This window comes from Sturnira hondurensis, unplaced genomic scaffold, assembly GCF_014824575.4.
Source record: "Sturnira hondurensis isolate 20B ecotype Veracruz unplaced genomic scaffold, ASM1482457v3 Scaffold0020237, whole genome shotgun sequence".
In the NCBI taxonomy this organism is placed as follows: Eukaryota; Metazoa; Chordata; class Mammalia; order Chiroptera; family Phyllostomidae; genus Sturnira; species Sturnira hondurensis.
In genome coordinates, this window is record NW_028092868.1 from 8,652,001 (window position 1) to 8,669,493 (window position 17,493).

Sequence of the window (17,493 nt, forward strand, 5' to 3'; positions counted from 1 at the left end):
AATGTTTGTGTGTACAAAATAAGTGCAGTGTTTCCAGTAATTCTGGAGGCTCTAGAAGTTTCACACCTATGGGACTTGGAAGCAGGAATCTGGTTGGGAGTGGGTCACACAGTCGGGGCCAGTGGCTAGGGCACTCTCTGTGCACCAGTGTCTGCATAGGGAGCACACGGCTTCTGTGGTGGTGGTATGTTGATTGGGGTACTTGGGGGAAGAGGGTTCGTGGAGTCGTTCTGCTCTCCCCAGTGGAGAGTGCCTGCCTGTGGACAGTGCCTGCCTGTTTCTGACGGTACAAGTCACATCTGTTTTCCCCATCCCTGCTGACATGTCCATCTGCCCTTAGCAGCTTTGCTGTTTATGTGCCAGAATTCCTTCACATTGATTTGTTTTCTAAGAGTTTTACTTTAAGATGTTTGTTTACTGCTTTTGAAGTCTTAAAAGTAGAATTCTTCCCTTGTAATATTTTTTTTCTAAAATAGGCATTGTATTTCAGTGGGTTTCATTATTTCCAAAACCAGCATCTAACTTAAAATGTATTGCTCCACCTTATCTCTTTGGTAATATCTTATTGTTTATAAAAGAAAGGAAGTCCTTTGCTAAGTGGTTAACCCTGAAATCTTTATACTTTTAATCCCTTTTTTCTTACTTATTGTTACTCAAATTAGTTTTGATTAAATTTTAAACACTGTAGTATAAGCAGAGGTCGAAGTAAAAGGGAACACTGTTTTAGTCCCTTTTAGTACTTAAACAGATCCTCTCACCTTTGAGTGTACCCTCCAAGAGACGTCCATGTAAAAGGAAAGCAGTGGACGTCACCTCTATCGTTTGGGGTCTTCCGTAAAAAATACTGGCTCTGAAGCAGCCCTTTGCGCTACTTGTGCCTGCCTCTAGCTCACAGCCCAGACTTTCAAAACGTTTGTGTTTAACCACATACAAGCATGTGAGGCGTATCTTACGCACTATGGAGGGACAGACCTTGGCTTTTTTTCAGTGGTGGGCAGGCAGGACTGCCAAGCCCTTCACAAGTGGGGGCAGTGGCAGGGTTTGCAGCTGTGACAGACAGAGCTGAAAGGGCTGGACAGACAAGCAGCAGCGTTGGGTGGGGCTCACTGCATGCGAGTCCTCTGAGTCTCAGTCATGAGCATGGCCGTCGGGGTTTCTGCACCTGTGTGGAACCGTGGCACCCAGTCTCTCTCGTGTGCTCCCACACTGAAACTGCCGAGACCATTTCCACCCGATGGGGCCCTTAGCTTTGCAATGGGCAGACTTACGGTCATCAGGAGTGTCCACCCTCTTGGTGTCTCTGGGCTGCACTGGAGGAAGAGTTGTCCTGGGCCACACGTTAAATACATTGTGACGTGTAATCACAAAAAATATTGTCATGTCTTAAGTAGACTTACGATTTTGTGTTGGGCCACATTCACGACCATCTTGGGCTGCTTGGGGCCCTCAGGCCGCAGGTCGGACACCCTTGCCTATAAGCCACATGATGTGTGTGCAGTTCGCTCTGGTGACCTCTGGTAGAGAGAGTGCCCCCTGTGGCTGCCCATCCGAGGAGTGGCCACACTTAATTAAGCACCATGGATAGAGAAAGCCGCCGGCTGACATTTGAATATCCCCAGAAAAGTCTCCAGGGCAGAAGCTCTACCAAGCTACTTCTCACGTGGGCAACTCCACTGAGCGTCCTTCAGGATGGGCGACAGGTTGGGGGACGACTTTCTTGGCAAGGGCTGCGCAGGCCAGCTAGTACATAATATTGAACTGATAGTGTGCACACGGGATTGTGAGGATGAAATGCCACAAATGACATAGCATTCCTTTGTAAACTATAACTGATCTCACAAATACTCATTATTGCTGAGGAGGGTGTATACATGTTATATAAGATGTTGGACCCCAGCCTGAAATGCTTGAAGTTGATCATATGATGATAACGATTTAATGTCAGGTAGTACTTATATAGTGCTTATTATGTTTCTTATGTTTCAGGTAATGCTCTGTATATTTCATGTGTATTAACTCACCAACTCCACGAAGCAGGTCTTATTATTATTTAGCATCTGTTTTATAAAGGAGGACACTTAAACATGGATTGATTGAGAACTTGCCCAAGGTCATCCAATTCCCCCAAATTGAGCCAGGATTTGAACCCAGGCCATTCAGCTCCAGAGTCCATTCTATGCACCGTGACACGGTTCAGTCTGATGGTGATAAAGTCCAGAGAGCTGTTACACCATAGGCAAGACAGTGCGATGGATTGGGGGCAGGGCATACCGTGATGAGCCTCGATTGTAGGCAAATCCAGGCAGGAACTGTATAAAGTGGACTGTGGGGGACTCTCAGGTGACAGGGCGTGGTCCTGGGTGGGGCATGTAACCGCAGAACATATGCCCTTGTTAAGGCTTGCTTGCTTGCTGGAACTTTCTTCTGCTTCTATTTTTCTAGTGGTCTTGAATCCTAATCACCAGAGGCCCGGTGTTCTGCCTTCCTCATGGGAGGCATTGATGCTCAGGCAGGCTGTTATAAAGGACAGCCGATAGGGTCCCACTCGCGTAAGGAACGGTTTTTATTTGTTTTCATTTGGGGAGATGGTATATGAGGGAGGAAAAGGAAGCTGGTGTCTTAAACACTCTACTGGTAAAAATCAGAGAGATTTTAAAATCAGAGAGATTCAGCCAGGTGGCATTAGGGAGACAGTTGATGGTTGTGTTGATCCGGATGAGACAGTTTCTTACATGGTTATCACAATGAAGTGTGTGAGTGTGGGGGACTACCGTAAGGACGGGGATCTCAGCAACCCTCAAAGGGGGAAAGTGCTCTTAATTCCCAATTTCTGATGGGACAGAGTCCAAGTTGTAGATAGTTCTATGAATAGATCCTGGAATGTAATTACTGAGAGTGGCATAATATTCATAAAGACTGGGCTCCCATTACCTTCTTAATATAATTGGATTCCAGCTTTCGTTTTTTATTCATGAAGCTGGTTTTCATTCATTTGATGATCCTCCATGAGCACAGGGCCTCCTACGGGCTCTGGTGAAGATGCCACCCTGCGCCCCCAGAACCCCCTTTACTCATCGACTCTGATGGCTGGTGCGTCATGGTAGATTCAGTTTGGTGTGATGGTGTGAAGCTGTTGCACTTAATATTTAAATATTAAGTCTTAATATTATAAATCAGATGTTGTACATAACAACTATGTATTCTACATAAACTGTGTAAGCTTTTTTGACATGCATTCGTGTATCTGAAAAGAGGAAGCAAATTACTTTGCAAGTCTTTCGTTAATTAATTCTTGTTATTCATTAAATTCAAATACATATTATAATTTTCTGATTTTCAAAAACTGTCTTGAAAATCTGCATTCTGTAGCTAGGTTCTTTGGCGGGGGTGCGGGGCTGGCTAAGCAAGCTGATACCTTTTAGGAAAAATGAAATCATCCTAAGAAATTTTATTAGAAGAACAGAGAATTGTATTATTATTGTGATGAACTAAAAAGGTCTTATCTATTGGTCCACTGGTAACAAGCTGAGAGAAATAGCTTCTCGCGATTGGATTAGAAGAGCCGTGGAATCAGACTCCTGAGAGAGAGTGGCAGGAGAGGAGGCGGCCCAGTGCGGTTCACTCCTGGAGAGGGTCGATGGTCCTGGAACAGAGTAGGGGGAAAAGCATCTGGTGTTCTCACCGACTCCGTGTGCTGTTTATGATGCCCTTATTTGTTGTTCAGCTCTTGTACTCAAAAGGCAGAGGAAGTTTTTATGTTTAGCACAAAGAGGCTGCTAGTTCCATAGCACATTTGCACGCGAGCCCTCGGTTTCTTTAAGAAAAATCAGTTTGTAATGTCTTAGCTGAATGGGTTGGTCTCAGGCCTACCCCTGCTGTTGAACAACATTCCCATTCATATTCAACACAGGACAGGGGATAGCAGTGCTGAAATCCTTGCAGTTCAGTCTGGATGATCTCCTTGTGGTTTCGTTTCTCTTTCTGAAGCAGTCTGCTGACCTGAGCTTGTTAAACTATTAGAGAGAGGGAAAGAGAAAGAGAGAGTGAGAGCACACAATTGTCAGTATGGTACCTGGTGAGCAGGTGTGTTTGTATTACATTTTAAGCAATGAAAATTTAAGCATTTGCTCATCAATAGCCATTAGGGACATGTAAATCAATATTTCCTCATACTCACTAGGGTGCCTATCATTAAAAACTGGTGAAGAAGTATTGTTGAAGTATTGTTGAAGATGTGGAGAAATTGGAACTCTCACACTGTTGGAGGGAATGCAGAAATTTGGAAAGCAGTTGGGCAATTTCTCAAAAAGTTAAATGGAGAGTTACCAGCAACTGAAAACAACATCTGTGTTCCTTTAAAAAAAAATTGTGCGTGAATGCTTGTAGCAGCATTATTCGCAATAGCCAAAAAGTGGGAACAACGCAGACGTCCATCATCTGGTAAATGGACAAGTGCAGTGTGGCATCTCTATGCAGTGAAATGCCACTCTGCCATAAAAAGGGACTATTATAATAATACGTAATACAACACAGATGAACCTTGGAAACATGATGCTGAGTGAAAGCGGCCGGACACCAAAGGCCACATGTGATATGGTTCTGTGTATATGAAATGGGTAGACTAGGCAAATCCATGGAGACGGAAGGTGGACGAGAGGTGGCCAGGGGCTGGGGGGCGGGGAGGGTGGGAACGGCTGACAACTGGCACATTTCGGAGCAGGGAAATACACTGGAGCAGGGAAAATGGTTTGGGATTAGAGAGTCGTGTTGATTTCACAGCCTTGTTAATGCACTAAAAAACACTGAGTCATGCACTTTAAGAAAGAGCATTTTACGGTACGTAAGTTATTTCCCAATTTAAAACAAAAACAAAAACAAGCTTTAAGCATCTGGAAAGTCAGGCGTTAGCAAAGTACTAAACCTGAATGACTGTAGGCCTTTAATAAATATTTGCCACATGACTTGAACAAAAGTACTTTCTCCCTGTGACTTGTTAAGCAATATACTTGAACTATATGGAACTATTAAATGAAATTTATCAAGTGCATGAAAAATATGATAGTAAAGGCAACAGCATTAATCTATCTCAAATATGTGCGAGAGACCTTTTCTTGAGTCTTAAAGAAACACATAAAATTTAACAAAATCTCAGTGAGTAATTGTAAGACTTGTTGCTCTTTTAGTGATATGGAAGGCTGCTTTTAGAATAGCATTCAATTATTCCCGAAGACTCTGTGGTTTCTTTCTGTGAAATTAATTTGGTTATTATCAGATGCCAAATTGGAAACATAATTTATAACTGTTGTGTATTCTTGGAATTTAATGATCTGAATTGTTCATTTTTCAAAGTATATTTTATTGAGTATGCTAATACAGTTGTCCCAGTTTTCCCCCTTTGCCCCCCTCCACCTGGTGTCCACCTTCCCTCCAACAATCCCCCCACCTTAGTTCACGCCCACACCTTGTGCAGGTTAGACCTTTGGCTTCTTCACGTCCTATACTATTCCTAACACCACCTCCTATCTATTTTGTACCCACCAATTCTGCTTCTTAATCCCTGTACTGCTTCTCCCATTCTGTCTCTTCTCCCTCCCAGCTGTAACTCTCCAAATGATCTCCATATCTATGATTCTGTTTCTGTTCTGGTCGTTTGCTTAGTTTGTTTCTTTTAGATTCAGGTGTTGGTAGTCGTGATTTGTTGCCATTTTAATGTTTGTAATTTTGATCCTCTTCTTTTTCTTAAATAAGTCCCTTTAACATTTCATATAATTATGGTCTGGTAATGATGAACTCCTTTAGCTTGTCTGGGAAGCACTTTATCTACCCTTCCATCTAAATGATAGCTTTGCTGTATAGAGTAATCTAGGTTGTGGGTCCTTGCTTTTCATCACTTTAAATACTTCTTTCTAGCCCCTTCTTGCCTGCAAGGTTTCTTTTGAGAAATCAGCTGACAGTCTGATGGGAGCTCCTTTGCAGGTAACTCTGTCCTTTTCTCTTGCTGCTTTTAAGATTCTTTATCTTTAACCTTTGGCGTTTTAATTATGATGTGTCTTGATGTGGTCTTCTTTGGGTCTAACTGGTTTGGGACTGTCTGTGCTTCCTGGACTTGTATGTCTATTTCTTTGCCAAATTGGGGGATATTTCTTTCGTTGTTTTTTCAAATAAGTTTTCAATTTCTTGCTCTACCTCTTTTCCTCCTGGCACCTCTACAATTTTGGATATTGGTGCATTTGCACATGTCCAGAGGCTCCTAGACTGTCCTCATTTTTTAAAATTATTTTTTCTTCTTGTTCTTCTGGTTGAATGCTTATTTCTTCCTTATGTTCCAAATTGTTGATTTGAATCCTGCCTTCCTCTCCTGCACTGTTGGTTCCCTGTAGATTTTTCTTTATTTCACTTAGTATAACCTTCATTTCTTCCTGTATATTGTTGCCATACTCAATGAGTTTTTTGCACATCCCAATCACCAGTATTTTGGACTCTGCCTCTGTTAGGTTGGTTAGTTCTGTTTTGTTTAATTCTTTTCCTGGTGATTTGAGCTGTTCTTTCATTTGGGCCATATTTCATCTCCTCAGTTTGGCAGCCTCCTAGTGTTTGTTTCTGTGTATTAGGTAAAGCTGCTTTGACCTCCTATCTTAGTAGCATGGCCTATTGTAGAAAAGGCATCTGTAAATTGGGGTGGAGGCTTAGGTAATCACCAGGGCAGGCCAAGCCTCCTCACAGCTTCATGGCTTTGCAGGGCGGGAAGGCTCAGAGAGAAGACAGTGCCTCAGCCTGGCTTCTGGAGGTTTGCCTGGCACTCGTCCCATTTCCGGTCACTTCACCCACTTCCTGTATGCGTCTTGTGCCCTTCCAGCTGTTGCCCTGGTGCTGAATCCCAGGGTGGGTGGGTTTGCATACATTCCAAGTCTGTGAGGGGCCTGTAAGTGGAGTCTCCTGAAGATCGGGCTGTTTCTTCCACTGCCCCAACCCCTACTGGTTTTTAAGCCAGAAGTTATGGGGATTTACCTTCCTTGGGCCAGAATCCTGGGCTGTGTGGTCTGGCCTGGAGCTGGGATCGCTCACTCCCACGGTGTCCCCCGTGATTTTTATCTTCCATACGTGAATGTGGGTCGCCTGATCTGCCGCCACCTCTCCATGCCACGCTGCATCTCTGTACCTCGCTGCCATCTCCACCTCTTGGCATCTGTGCCCCTCCTATCTGACTGGATGAATTTGGCTTCTTTAAATCCTTGGTCGTCTGACTTCCATACAGCTCGGTTTTCTGGTGGTGCTGGGTGTTACTTGTGTTGACGTCTAGTTGTAATTCTTTCTGTGGTTGGGTGAGGCACCTGTGCCTCCATCTTGACTGGAAGTTCTGAATTGTTGTTGAACGTTTAAATTGAAAGTTGAGATATATACCTGCCTGGTAAATTATAATCACGAGAACATTTCCTGCTTTGTAAGTAGAACTGAAAATCACCACAATTAGTTTCCATCCCCTTTTTAATAAAACTCCTTTCTCTCCCCCTTGAGGCACATTGGTTTCCCAAGTTATGAATTCAGTTTCTTTTGTTTGTTCTAGCCACTGAGTTTTTCTTATTACATACCTGTTAAATTTTTAATTTCTCATTAAAAGTAAATATGGCTAATTTTCCTATCAATATTTCAAGAAGTCTTCCATTTCTGTCACAGTCTTGATACAGAGCTGTCCAGTGTGCATTACTACATAATTAAAACATCATTTTTTAAATCAAAAAGCTCTGGCAAAACAGCCTATTAATACATTGTAAATGGATTAGAGGGTAATCTCTGTGATGTTGAGATAAATGCTATAAAAAGCATCCTGGAACTAAAAGTGGTAAGTGGAACAGCGTGTATAGTGTTCTGGGTAAGGCTGTTACAACTGCAGGGACGATTCTGCAAGACAAACACCCCAGAGGTATTCGGACCTTTTCAGTCAGTCTCATTTGTGGTGTGATACAGATGTATTAAAAAATATAAATACTCTTTGAGTTACTGGGCAAATACTTAGGAAGCACTGACTAGATTATGCTAGGCTCTGCAGGTTCAGCGGTGATCAAAGTGGAGAAGGTAACTCTGCCCTTGGCCCTCTGGGCTGTGGTCCCAGAGGCCCTGCTGTGGGAGCACCTGTGTGGCTGGAGCACTGTGACTGAGGCAGAGACCAGTGTGTGGTGGGACCAGAGAGGTGGGCAGGATGGTAGTGACCATAGGTGTTTAGTTGTGGTGAAGAGTTTGGTCTTCGTTCCAACCATAATGATGAGCCGCTGAAGGCTCACTTCAGGGCCCCCACCTGTAGTTTTATAAATGCTGCTCTGAGCCGTGGTGAACGTGGCTGGTGGGTGTAAAAGGAGAAGCAGGGAATCCACTTAGGGAGTTTGTTGTAGTTCAGGCAAGTTATGCCGGTGGCTTGGACTAGAGCAGTGGCCCTAGAATGAGAAAGAAGTGGCCCGGTGGCCAACTGGAAGAATTAACTAAGTCTTGTGGATGGGTTGTGGGGATAGGAAGGTGATGAGGGCCAAGGGTGTGCAAAGCATGTCTTTTATATTTCTGACTTGAACACCTGGGTACCTGGAGATTCCATGTTCTGAGATGGGTGGGGAATGTGGGAAGAAGAGCAGACTGGGAAAGGATGGTCCAGTGTTGTTTGGGGCACACCGAGTGTGGGGGAGGATGTGTGTATGGAGTGGGTGTGCAGGAACTAACCTGCTGTTCCTTGGTCCATAAACTGGTTTATGGTCCCGCTACGGATTAGAATAAATAAGATGGCTTCTAAAACCAAGCACGTTACACCAGTTTCCAGCTCATACATACATTGCTGTAACTGATCATGCCTTTGTGGTCCCTCTTATAACTCAGCACTCTAAAAATGTCTATTTGATAGATAGAACAAAGCAATATTTATTTTACAGTCAGCGCTTGCTTATTGTCATCTATTGTCTTGTCTTTGGTGGTCTGAGCCCACAAGGTCAACTTACAGATTGGATCTTCACATGTACCAGTTGGATTTTCTGTTACCTAGTTACAGGCTGCATCTCTCCCTTTGAGTGGCTGACTTAACCTCCTGGGAAGGAAGCTGAGCCATACATAGAGCTGGTATGAAGTAGTGCCAGTTAACCTTTGCTACTTAAAACTCAAGTTCACGTTCTTCCTGCACTGGTACTCTTGTGGCCTTAACGAAAGTGGAGCCCAACATATTATGTACTTCTCACCTGGACTGTGGATATAGCTCCCTTCACATTAAGTATATGTTTGTTNGGATTTTCTGTTCCCTAGTTACAGGCTGCATCTCTCCCTTTGAGTGGCTGACTTAACCTCCTGGGAAGGAAGCTGAGCCATACATAGAGCTGGTATGAAGTAGTGCCAGTTAACCTTTGCTACTTAAAACTCAAGTTCACGTTCTTCCTGCACTGGTTCTCTTGTGGCCTTAACAAAAGTGGAGCCCAACATATTATGTACTTCTCACCTGGACTGTGGTTATAGCTCCCTTCACATTAAGTATATGTTTGTTGAGAATATGAACCACATGATTTGATTCGTCTTTTGATTTTCTGCGGCCGGTATGTTTATTTCCTTCAACAAATAGAAATGGGCCAATCAGGAGCTGGGGTTGTGTTTTGCTCTTTGCTCTCCCTCTGGTGACTGGCACCTGATATTCGTGAAACAAATGCATGATGGCAGGAATGCCGAGTGGTCATTGTGGGCTGAGAGTTACAGTTCTGTTTCCAGAAACCAAAGCGATCAGGCAGACTATATATGTTCTATAAAATGATGTCCCTGAAACCTACAGAGAAATCAGAGCTGACAAGTAAATATATGGGAATCATCTGATAAGAAGAATTATTGAAACCATGAGAGTGGAATTCCATGAGGGTGGGTGTGCAAAGCAGAGTTAGGGTAGACGAGAAGTGAGAAGCAGAGAAAGGCGTTTGGAAGGAGGGGTGAAGCCGGGGGAGCAGGAGCTGGGGATGGCGGGAGGTGAGCAGAGTGGTGGGAAGGGGGGCAAACGGAAGGGGGCCCATGGTTTGGGGCAGAAGTAAAGCAAACGTAACGTGAGCCCGGGTGCAGAGAGTGAACAATGACCAGGGAAGCTCTACTGCTGTTTTGTTTATATTCATTCTCAATCACTAACAATTCCAGTCAACGGAGAACTTTTTCTGGCGCAAAGACATAATTACTGTTGATTTTTCTGCTGTTCATAGCCTGGCCCCCATAGGACACTGTACTGATACCAAAGGGTTTATTTGTAGCTTAATGATCAAGGCCGTGTTTTCTCATCGCTCCCATTATAGGTAATGATGTTTGATGTGTGCAATTATTTAGGAGAATTGTAAGAAAGATACAGTAGTTAGAGAAGAAAATCATCTTGGAGGCCAGTGTGAAAAACAGACCATTTCTCTGAAATTATTTGGGAACTTTTCACTTGAAATTTTATTAAATTCTCCAGTTCATGAGAATGCTATAGACATATAATAATAAGCCCATGGCAATAAAAAACTTGGGTTGTGCCAATAATGGGGAGATATAGACACATACATATATAACTCTTTTCTTGGGCATTTCTTTTGGAGGTGATCTTGGTAAGAATCTGTGTGGGGAAAAGGAGAGTGCATTTGAGCCTTATTAGGATGCTACTACCGTTTGCAGAGGACTTTTCACATAAGCGAGGTTACCTTATCGTAATGAAAAAAGTTCCTGTCACTGAGTAACTTCTTTGTTGCAGAAATGTTACAGTCACCCGGACAAGGAGATATTATTCCTGATTTAAAGTGAAGAAATTGAAGTTAAGAGAGTTTAAAATGTTTAAGAAATTGAAGTTAAGAGGGTTAGTAAGTAGGAGAATTTTGCCCTTTTTTGCTCCAAAGCCCATGTATGTTCCATTGTGTCCTCTGAATAAGAACCTTCAGGGTAACAGTGTGTGTCCATTTTGGATGGAAGCCACGAGAGAAAGCAGAACCCCTAGACGGGTACTCTTTCACTATCTGTCTCCTAATCCGCCTGCCTACTAACCCATATTTGCACCTGACATTTACGAGATAACATAAATGCCATAACGAACAAGTCTCTTCCCTTTAAGGACTTGATTCTTTTTATCTCTTGCCTCTTTCGTCTGTGTCTCTTTCTTCACTAGCTTCTCCCCATGAGTATAAGCCAGTCCCTCACCAAAGCAGGCACCTGCTGCATTGGTCAGAATTGCTGTGTAGCAGACCACTCCAAAACGTGGTGAGGTAAAGCATTGTTTATTTGGCTCGCTGTTCTGTGAGTGAACAAATTAGTCTGGGTGCAGCTGGACTCACTGACACATCTGTGGTCAGCTTCCAGACACCTGGACAGCTTTGCTTCTGGGCATTGGTGGCCGGTGGCACGGCCTTTGGGGCGACTGGCCACCATGAACCTGTCCACAGGCCCGATTGGGAGAATTTTGAGAGAGAGGAGAAGCCTGCGGGTCACCCTGAGGCCTAGACTCAGAACTCACGGAGAGCCCTTCCCTTTGCACTCTGTCAGCTGGCGCAAATCACGAGGCCAGCCCAGGGTCTGCGGTGGAGCGGACTGCCGATCCCTGGAGCGCTCCTTCACCCCTGAAGACTAGGGGTGCATCGCTCCGCAGGCCGGGACATGTGCCTCAGGCCTGGGTTTCCTCTGTCGTTGCGCTTAGAATGTCGTGTGGCACTTGTTCATTTGCTTCTTAGTCGAATGCGAGCTGCTTAAAAACGGACTGTGTTTCAATCCAAGATTTTGCACAAAGTAAGTAGCTTTTAAAAGCTGAACTTTTTGTGAAAATAAAGCCTGGAGTCAAAACGTGCCAGTGTGGAATGGGAGATATGCTTGCTTTTTTGAACTTGCTTGTTGATGTTTAGATACTGTGGAGCAGTCTCTGTCTAACATATCAAAATTGAATATGTCTTTGAAAAAATGAAGGGGACAAAGAATCCTGATCAGCATTCTGAGTAGAGATCATGATTAAATATTTATGTAGCGTCTTGCTAAATTACGAGTTTGCTGGAAAGGAAGAGAAGGCCTGTGTTCAGGGCATGTTTGTCAGAGAAAGCATGCCCATCCATTAGCCGACCCACTGGGACTTGGGATGAGAAATCTCTGTTTTGGGAAGTAAGACGGAGGAAGGACGTTGCTCTGGAAGACAATGAACACAGACAACGCTGATAGACGAGCGGTGTGCTCTACACAATGTGAGCTCATCTCTCAGTTGAGTCGTGTGTCTTGCATTGCATTAATCCTTAATTGATGGATGTTTCATGTGCGTTTTATTTTGTGTTTTAGGTTCAGCTGTCTGTTTACCTCCCTGGACTTCACATAATCCCATCACTGGGTTGATACCCAGCCATGCAGCGGAGATCAAGAGGACTTAATGCTGGGCTTATTCTGCTCCTTTCTCAAATCTTCCAAGTTGGGGTCAACAATATCCCACCTGTCACTCTAGCGACTTTGGCCGTCAACATCTGGCTCTTCTTGAGTCCTCTGAAGCCACTGCTTAGCTCCTGCCTTAGTGTGGAGACGTGTTACCAGGAGAAAGACTGGCAGCGCTTACTGCTGTCCCCTATTCACCACGCAGATGATTGGCACCTGTACTTCAATATGGTATCTATGCTGTGGAAAGGAATACAGCTGGAAAGAAGACTGGGAAGCAGATGGTTTGCCTACATCATCACCACATTCTCCCTCCTCACCGGGGTGGTGTACCTGTTCTTGGAGTCTGCTCTTGCGGAATTCATGGATGAACCTGGCTTCAAAATGAACTGTGCCGTAGGTTTCTCAGGTGAGGCAGACACATTTCTAAGGAGGCGTGATAAAGACGGGGAGGTGTGGCTGCCGTCCTTGCATGCAGTGTGGGTCCCTGGTTGGTGAAGGAAGGGAGTTCTGAGTGGGTCAGGACTGCTGGGGGACGCATTCTGGAGAGGAAGCTGTTGGAGCACAGGAGGGACGTAGATGCTGCTGAGCATCATTCACTCTTGGGCAGTTTGCACTGCAGTCTGCTCGCAGGCAGTTTTGTAGGAGATGCTGTACAGGAAATATGTGTTGGCTCCATCATCCCAGGTCCAGGGAGAGACCCACAGGTGTATTGGTGATGGGGAGTTTGGGAAAAGATGAGTATCCCTCTTATTAACTTCATTAAAATAAATGTATCACATCCTATCACAGCTTGCCCACCATGCTTCAGGAGCCAGGATAAGTCCATATAACTCCATATAACTCACACTGCTCAATTCATATGCCAGGTTCCTGGGAGCTGGCACTGTCTTGGTTTCGTAGATAAGAAAGCTGACACTCAGCCGGTAGGGAACTTGCCCAAGGTCACACACCCAGTAAGCGGTGTACTGGGGTTTGAGCCCAATCCACGTGACTTTAACCAGGTAGTACATCCCCTCTCCCTTTGACCCTTACCAGTTCTTTTTCTACGTGTAGGTCATAGGATTGAAATCCCCACTGGGGCTTCAATTAGGTGTTTGGAAAATTAGAATGGGAAGGGTGGGGAGGGAAATAGTCCTGAAACCGAAGGAAATCGAACCCTTTTTTTTACTTTGCCTGCCCTCCTCCCCACTTCCCTCTGAGATGCACCCTCATGCATCTAATTGTGGGAGAAGAAAGAAAATGTGTCCCGCCTTCAACATGTCTTCCCATAGAGGTTAGAAAATACATGTAACTTACATCCTTTTTTTCTATCGACTTAAAATTCACATGACATAAAAGCAACGATTTTCCACTGTAGGATGCAGTGGTATTTAGTACCGTTGCTGGTGTTTTATGTGTTCTATAACGTGTTCAGTAGCAGGCTGAAAGTCAGGACGGGCTCCTGGGTTAAGAAACATCGAAGGAATGATGGCCCTGAACACTTCTTTCTACTGAATGCTGGGTTGGCTTGTAAGGAACAGGGTTTTGAAGTGAGAAGTTGGATGTGGTCAAATAACCATTTTTACTTTCAACTAGTTCCCTTTGTCAGTGTGATCATCTCCACATTTGGACTGTTGGTATTTGTGTGCGCTTTCTTGTCTTTTAGGAGTGTTGTTCGCTCTGAAGGTCCTCAGCAACCACTACTGCCCCGGAGGCTTTGTCAACGTCCTGGGCTTTCCTGTCCCCAACAGATTTGCTTGTTGGGCAGAACTTGTAGCGATCCATTTAATCTCTCCGGGGTAAGTGTTGATTTACTCTTAGAGATTACAGATAAAGAATCTGATGTTCTATGGAAAAGGAAGGAGAATAACAATGAGGTAACTCATCGTTCCTTACAGAGAAGCTTATTCTTTAACTACAAGGCTAAAGTCAGATATTCCTGAGTTTGAAGCTCCTACGGAGCTGTGGGATTTGGGGTGTATTTGAATTACCCAGGTGTCGGTTCCCTCACCTTTTAAGTTGGGGTAAGAGAACATGATGTACAGATTTGAGGATCCATATTAACCAGCCCATCCATTAATCCCTACAACAATAATCCATAGAGGCACACAGAAATGACTTAAATGACTCATTTAAATGACTTAAATGACTGAGGTATAATAATGACAGAAATAATGATAAAGATTAAAAAAAATCACAAGGTACGTTGGTCCAATGCTCTTAAACCATTTTAGTTGTGAATCATCTTAGCAATAAACTCTTTAAACAAAAGGCGTTTACTCACAAACTTCGTGTGTAAAATGGCTCAACTGGTATCTCTTTGGGGTTGAGAGGAAGCATGGAGCCCCCCGTGCCCTACCCTGTGTTGCTGGGGCTGCCTCAAGGGCACCCACAGAACCCTAGGGCTCTAAGGAACCCAGTTTGAGAGCCACTGATGTCTATGACTGCTTTACAGAGGAGGCCAAGGAGATGCTGGAAGTCGAGGGACCCATCATACAGCTCCGGGTAGGCACCAGGCTGGTTAGGATTCAGGCCTCCTGGCTGCTGGTCTAGTGCTCCTGCCGGGAAGTGCTCCTGGGGTAGCTTTTCCACATTGGTCCCTGCTTTCTGTTTAGAAAGAGTAGAGTGAATTGTGTTATTCCCCCCCCCTTCTTCCGCCAGCTTCACTTGCCTTAATCTGCGTGAGGCAAGTGCAAAGGCGTGGTTGGTTGGTTTGTGTTTACTGCAGGCGCCTGGGTGCTGTTTGGAGGACGGAGAGATTTAGAAAGGAGTAAAGAGGACGTTTTCTCTACTGCTCTTTTCAGTGAGGAGTTTTTAAACCTCGCGCCCTTATTTGTGTGGCTGTGTTGGTTGTCCTTCTTCATCTGAGAGCTTCTCCTTGGGCTGTACCTCAGTCCAGTAACCTTGAGCCCTTCTCTTATGCTAATTTCCCATCCAGGCAGCCCTTGCCAGCTGGTCTATAAAAAGGGGGAAAGGGCCCACCGAGCACCATTCATTTGCAACTGCATTGTTGTTTTGTGACAGGTCCTCGAAGAAAGCCTGACAAAATCTTCAAAGTTTCCTTTGAGAAAGGGCGCTGTAATGTCTGTCCCTTATCTGAACACCCCTCTGTGTACCTTGTCACTCACAGCCCCTGGACTCACTTCTCAGTGTAGACGAGAGACTTGCCTATGACAGCAACACCAACATTCATATGAAAATCGCTCTCTGGTGCTCGAGCTTCTATTCCATAATGAATCCTTTGAATAATGGCGCCTTTAATATTCTCACTCAGCTGTTTCTGAAGACTCTCCTCACGCATTTTATTTTTTTAGGGTCCCCTTTTTACATGCACAAGGCTTGGCCGTATTTTTATGTAATATACTTATTCTGCGAGGAGGGACCTGGGAGTTGAATGAAACTTCTTACCTTTGAAGTCTGAAAGAATAAACCTTTTGGTTTTTAAGATTCAACAACTTTGAATGATAAACTTCTCCTATCCAAGCATCTACTTATGTGTGTGTCCGAAGAAAGACCGAGCTAAACTCTGGTCCGGGAAACCTGAGAAGCCAGCGCCTCTTTGAGATGCATCTTGGGAGAGTGGGAGAAACGGAAGCTCTTTGCTCCACATTGTTGTTCTGGTGGTTGTCAGTTAGAATTTTCACTGGGAAAACACTGTAAATCTTCATAACAAAGCCTGCTTTATTGTCCGACTTAATGAGCTACCCTTTGGGAGACGGAAAAAAATCCGCCCAGCAAACATTTGGTGGACCCCTGTGTTTTATGAAAGCCATGGAATTAGTAATTTCCCGAGTGGGGGGTGTTCTGGAGAGAGGGCTCTCCAATCAGCCAGACCTGAGGCACCGTGCGGGCGCGCACGGGACTGGCAGGGCGAAGAGCTCTCACTCCCTGCCTTGCTGGTGCTTTGGCTTTTCGCGGGACTGGTGTGTGCTTTGTTGCGGCCGTCGCTCTGCCTCACACGGTCCTTTCATGTCCTGCATGTCCCGCATGTCCCGGGACCCTAGGCGGTGGTGGTGGTCGAAGTCCTGCCCCTGCTCCAGAGGTGGGGAGCTGGCATGAGAGGAGTGCGTGCTGCCTTCTCACCGACTGTGCTCGGACCCTTCCCACGTCTTACCTCTGCCGCCTTCTGTGGATGGAGGCCAGGCTGTCACTTTCTAGCCTCAAACACTAGCCGAATTATAAACCTCCATGAGGTTTCTACTTGAATTTCTCTAGGACCCTCTGGCTGTCTGGTCTGAAAATGGAAGCTCAGAGACATGACCGCTATTCAGAGTAAAGGAGTGTCCAGTGACCACACTCCAGGGTGCGGTCCGCTGTGGAAGGCCTCAGGCTCCAGCACTAGCCCTGGGACCTCGGGCAAATCATCCAGCCTCTCAGCACCTGGTGTTCCTCACCAGTAAGGTGGGAATGTGAATCACCTTGTCTGTGTCCAGTCCGTTGTAACAAGTCAAAGGGGTAATGCATATGAAAGTACCTTATAAACACGGCAGTACTTAACTCATCATTTTTACTGTGAGATCCGTCACTGCAAGTGCACAATGTCCCTGAAAGGAATCATGCCCAATTGCTTTGTCTTCCCCAGATTCATAAAATAAACCAGCTGTTATTTAATTTTGTTTGAGTTCCCACCCCCAGCCCATCCCTCGTTTCTGCTTGGCTTTTCCATCCTGAATGACCGCAGTCTAAACGCTCCCAGGATCTACTCTTCTGCGCAGATGAAGCAGCCGGCCGGGCCTGCCTCTGGACGCAGGAGACCTCCGCTGCCGCCTGGCGGTTCTGGGAACAGCAGCTGGGGCGGCGGCCTCCTGCCTTCGGGTCCTGCTGCCCCGCTCAGGTTTCAGGAGAGGAGCTTCTCAGACCCTCCTAAAAACTCCTCCTTCAGATTGACTAATGACAGAAAAACAGACTTTATATATTGCTCACTTGTTTTGATTATTTGATTGTAAAGAATTTTCAAACATGAACTTCCTGAACCATTTGAAAGTAAGTTACAAACACTGTGACTTCCCTCCTAAAAACTTAAGCATTCATCTCCTAAAGATAAACATATTCTTCTGCGTAACCACGCTGCTATTGTCATACTGAAGAAAATTAACAGTAACCCCCCGTGTCGTCTGGTAATTAATTGGCTCATATTCAGGTCTA

At 44.9% G+C, this 17,493-nt stretch overlaps 1 protein-coding gene across 3 annotated transcripts in view; it reads left to right on the forward strand.

Moving 5' to 3' along the window:
• Positions 1-17,493, forward strand: part of RHBDD1 (rhomboid domain containing 1) — a 108,500-nt gene that overhangs the window by 12,315 nt on the left and 78,692 nt on the right. For all 3 annotated transcript variants that reach the window (XM_037029290.1, XM_037029292.1, XM_037029291.1), the window contains exons 2-3: positions 12,280-12,775; positions 14,015-14,147. In XM_037029290.1, the coding sequence (XP_036885185.1) occupies positions 12,343-12,775; positions 14,015-14,147 (566 nt within the window). In that variant the 5' untranslated portion in view covers positions 12,280-12,342. The remainder of the gene's footprint in view (positions 1-12,279; positions 12,776-14,014; positions 14,148-17,493) is intronic.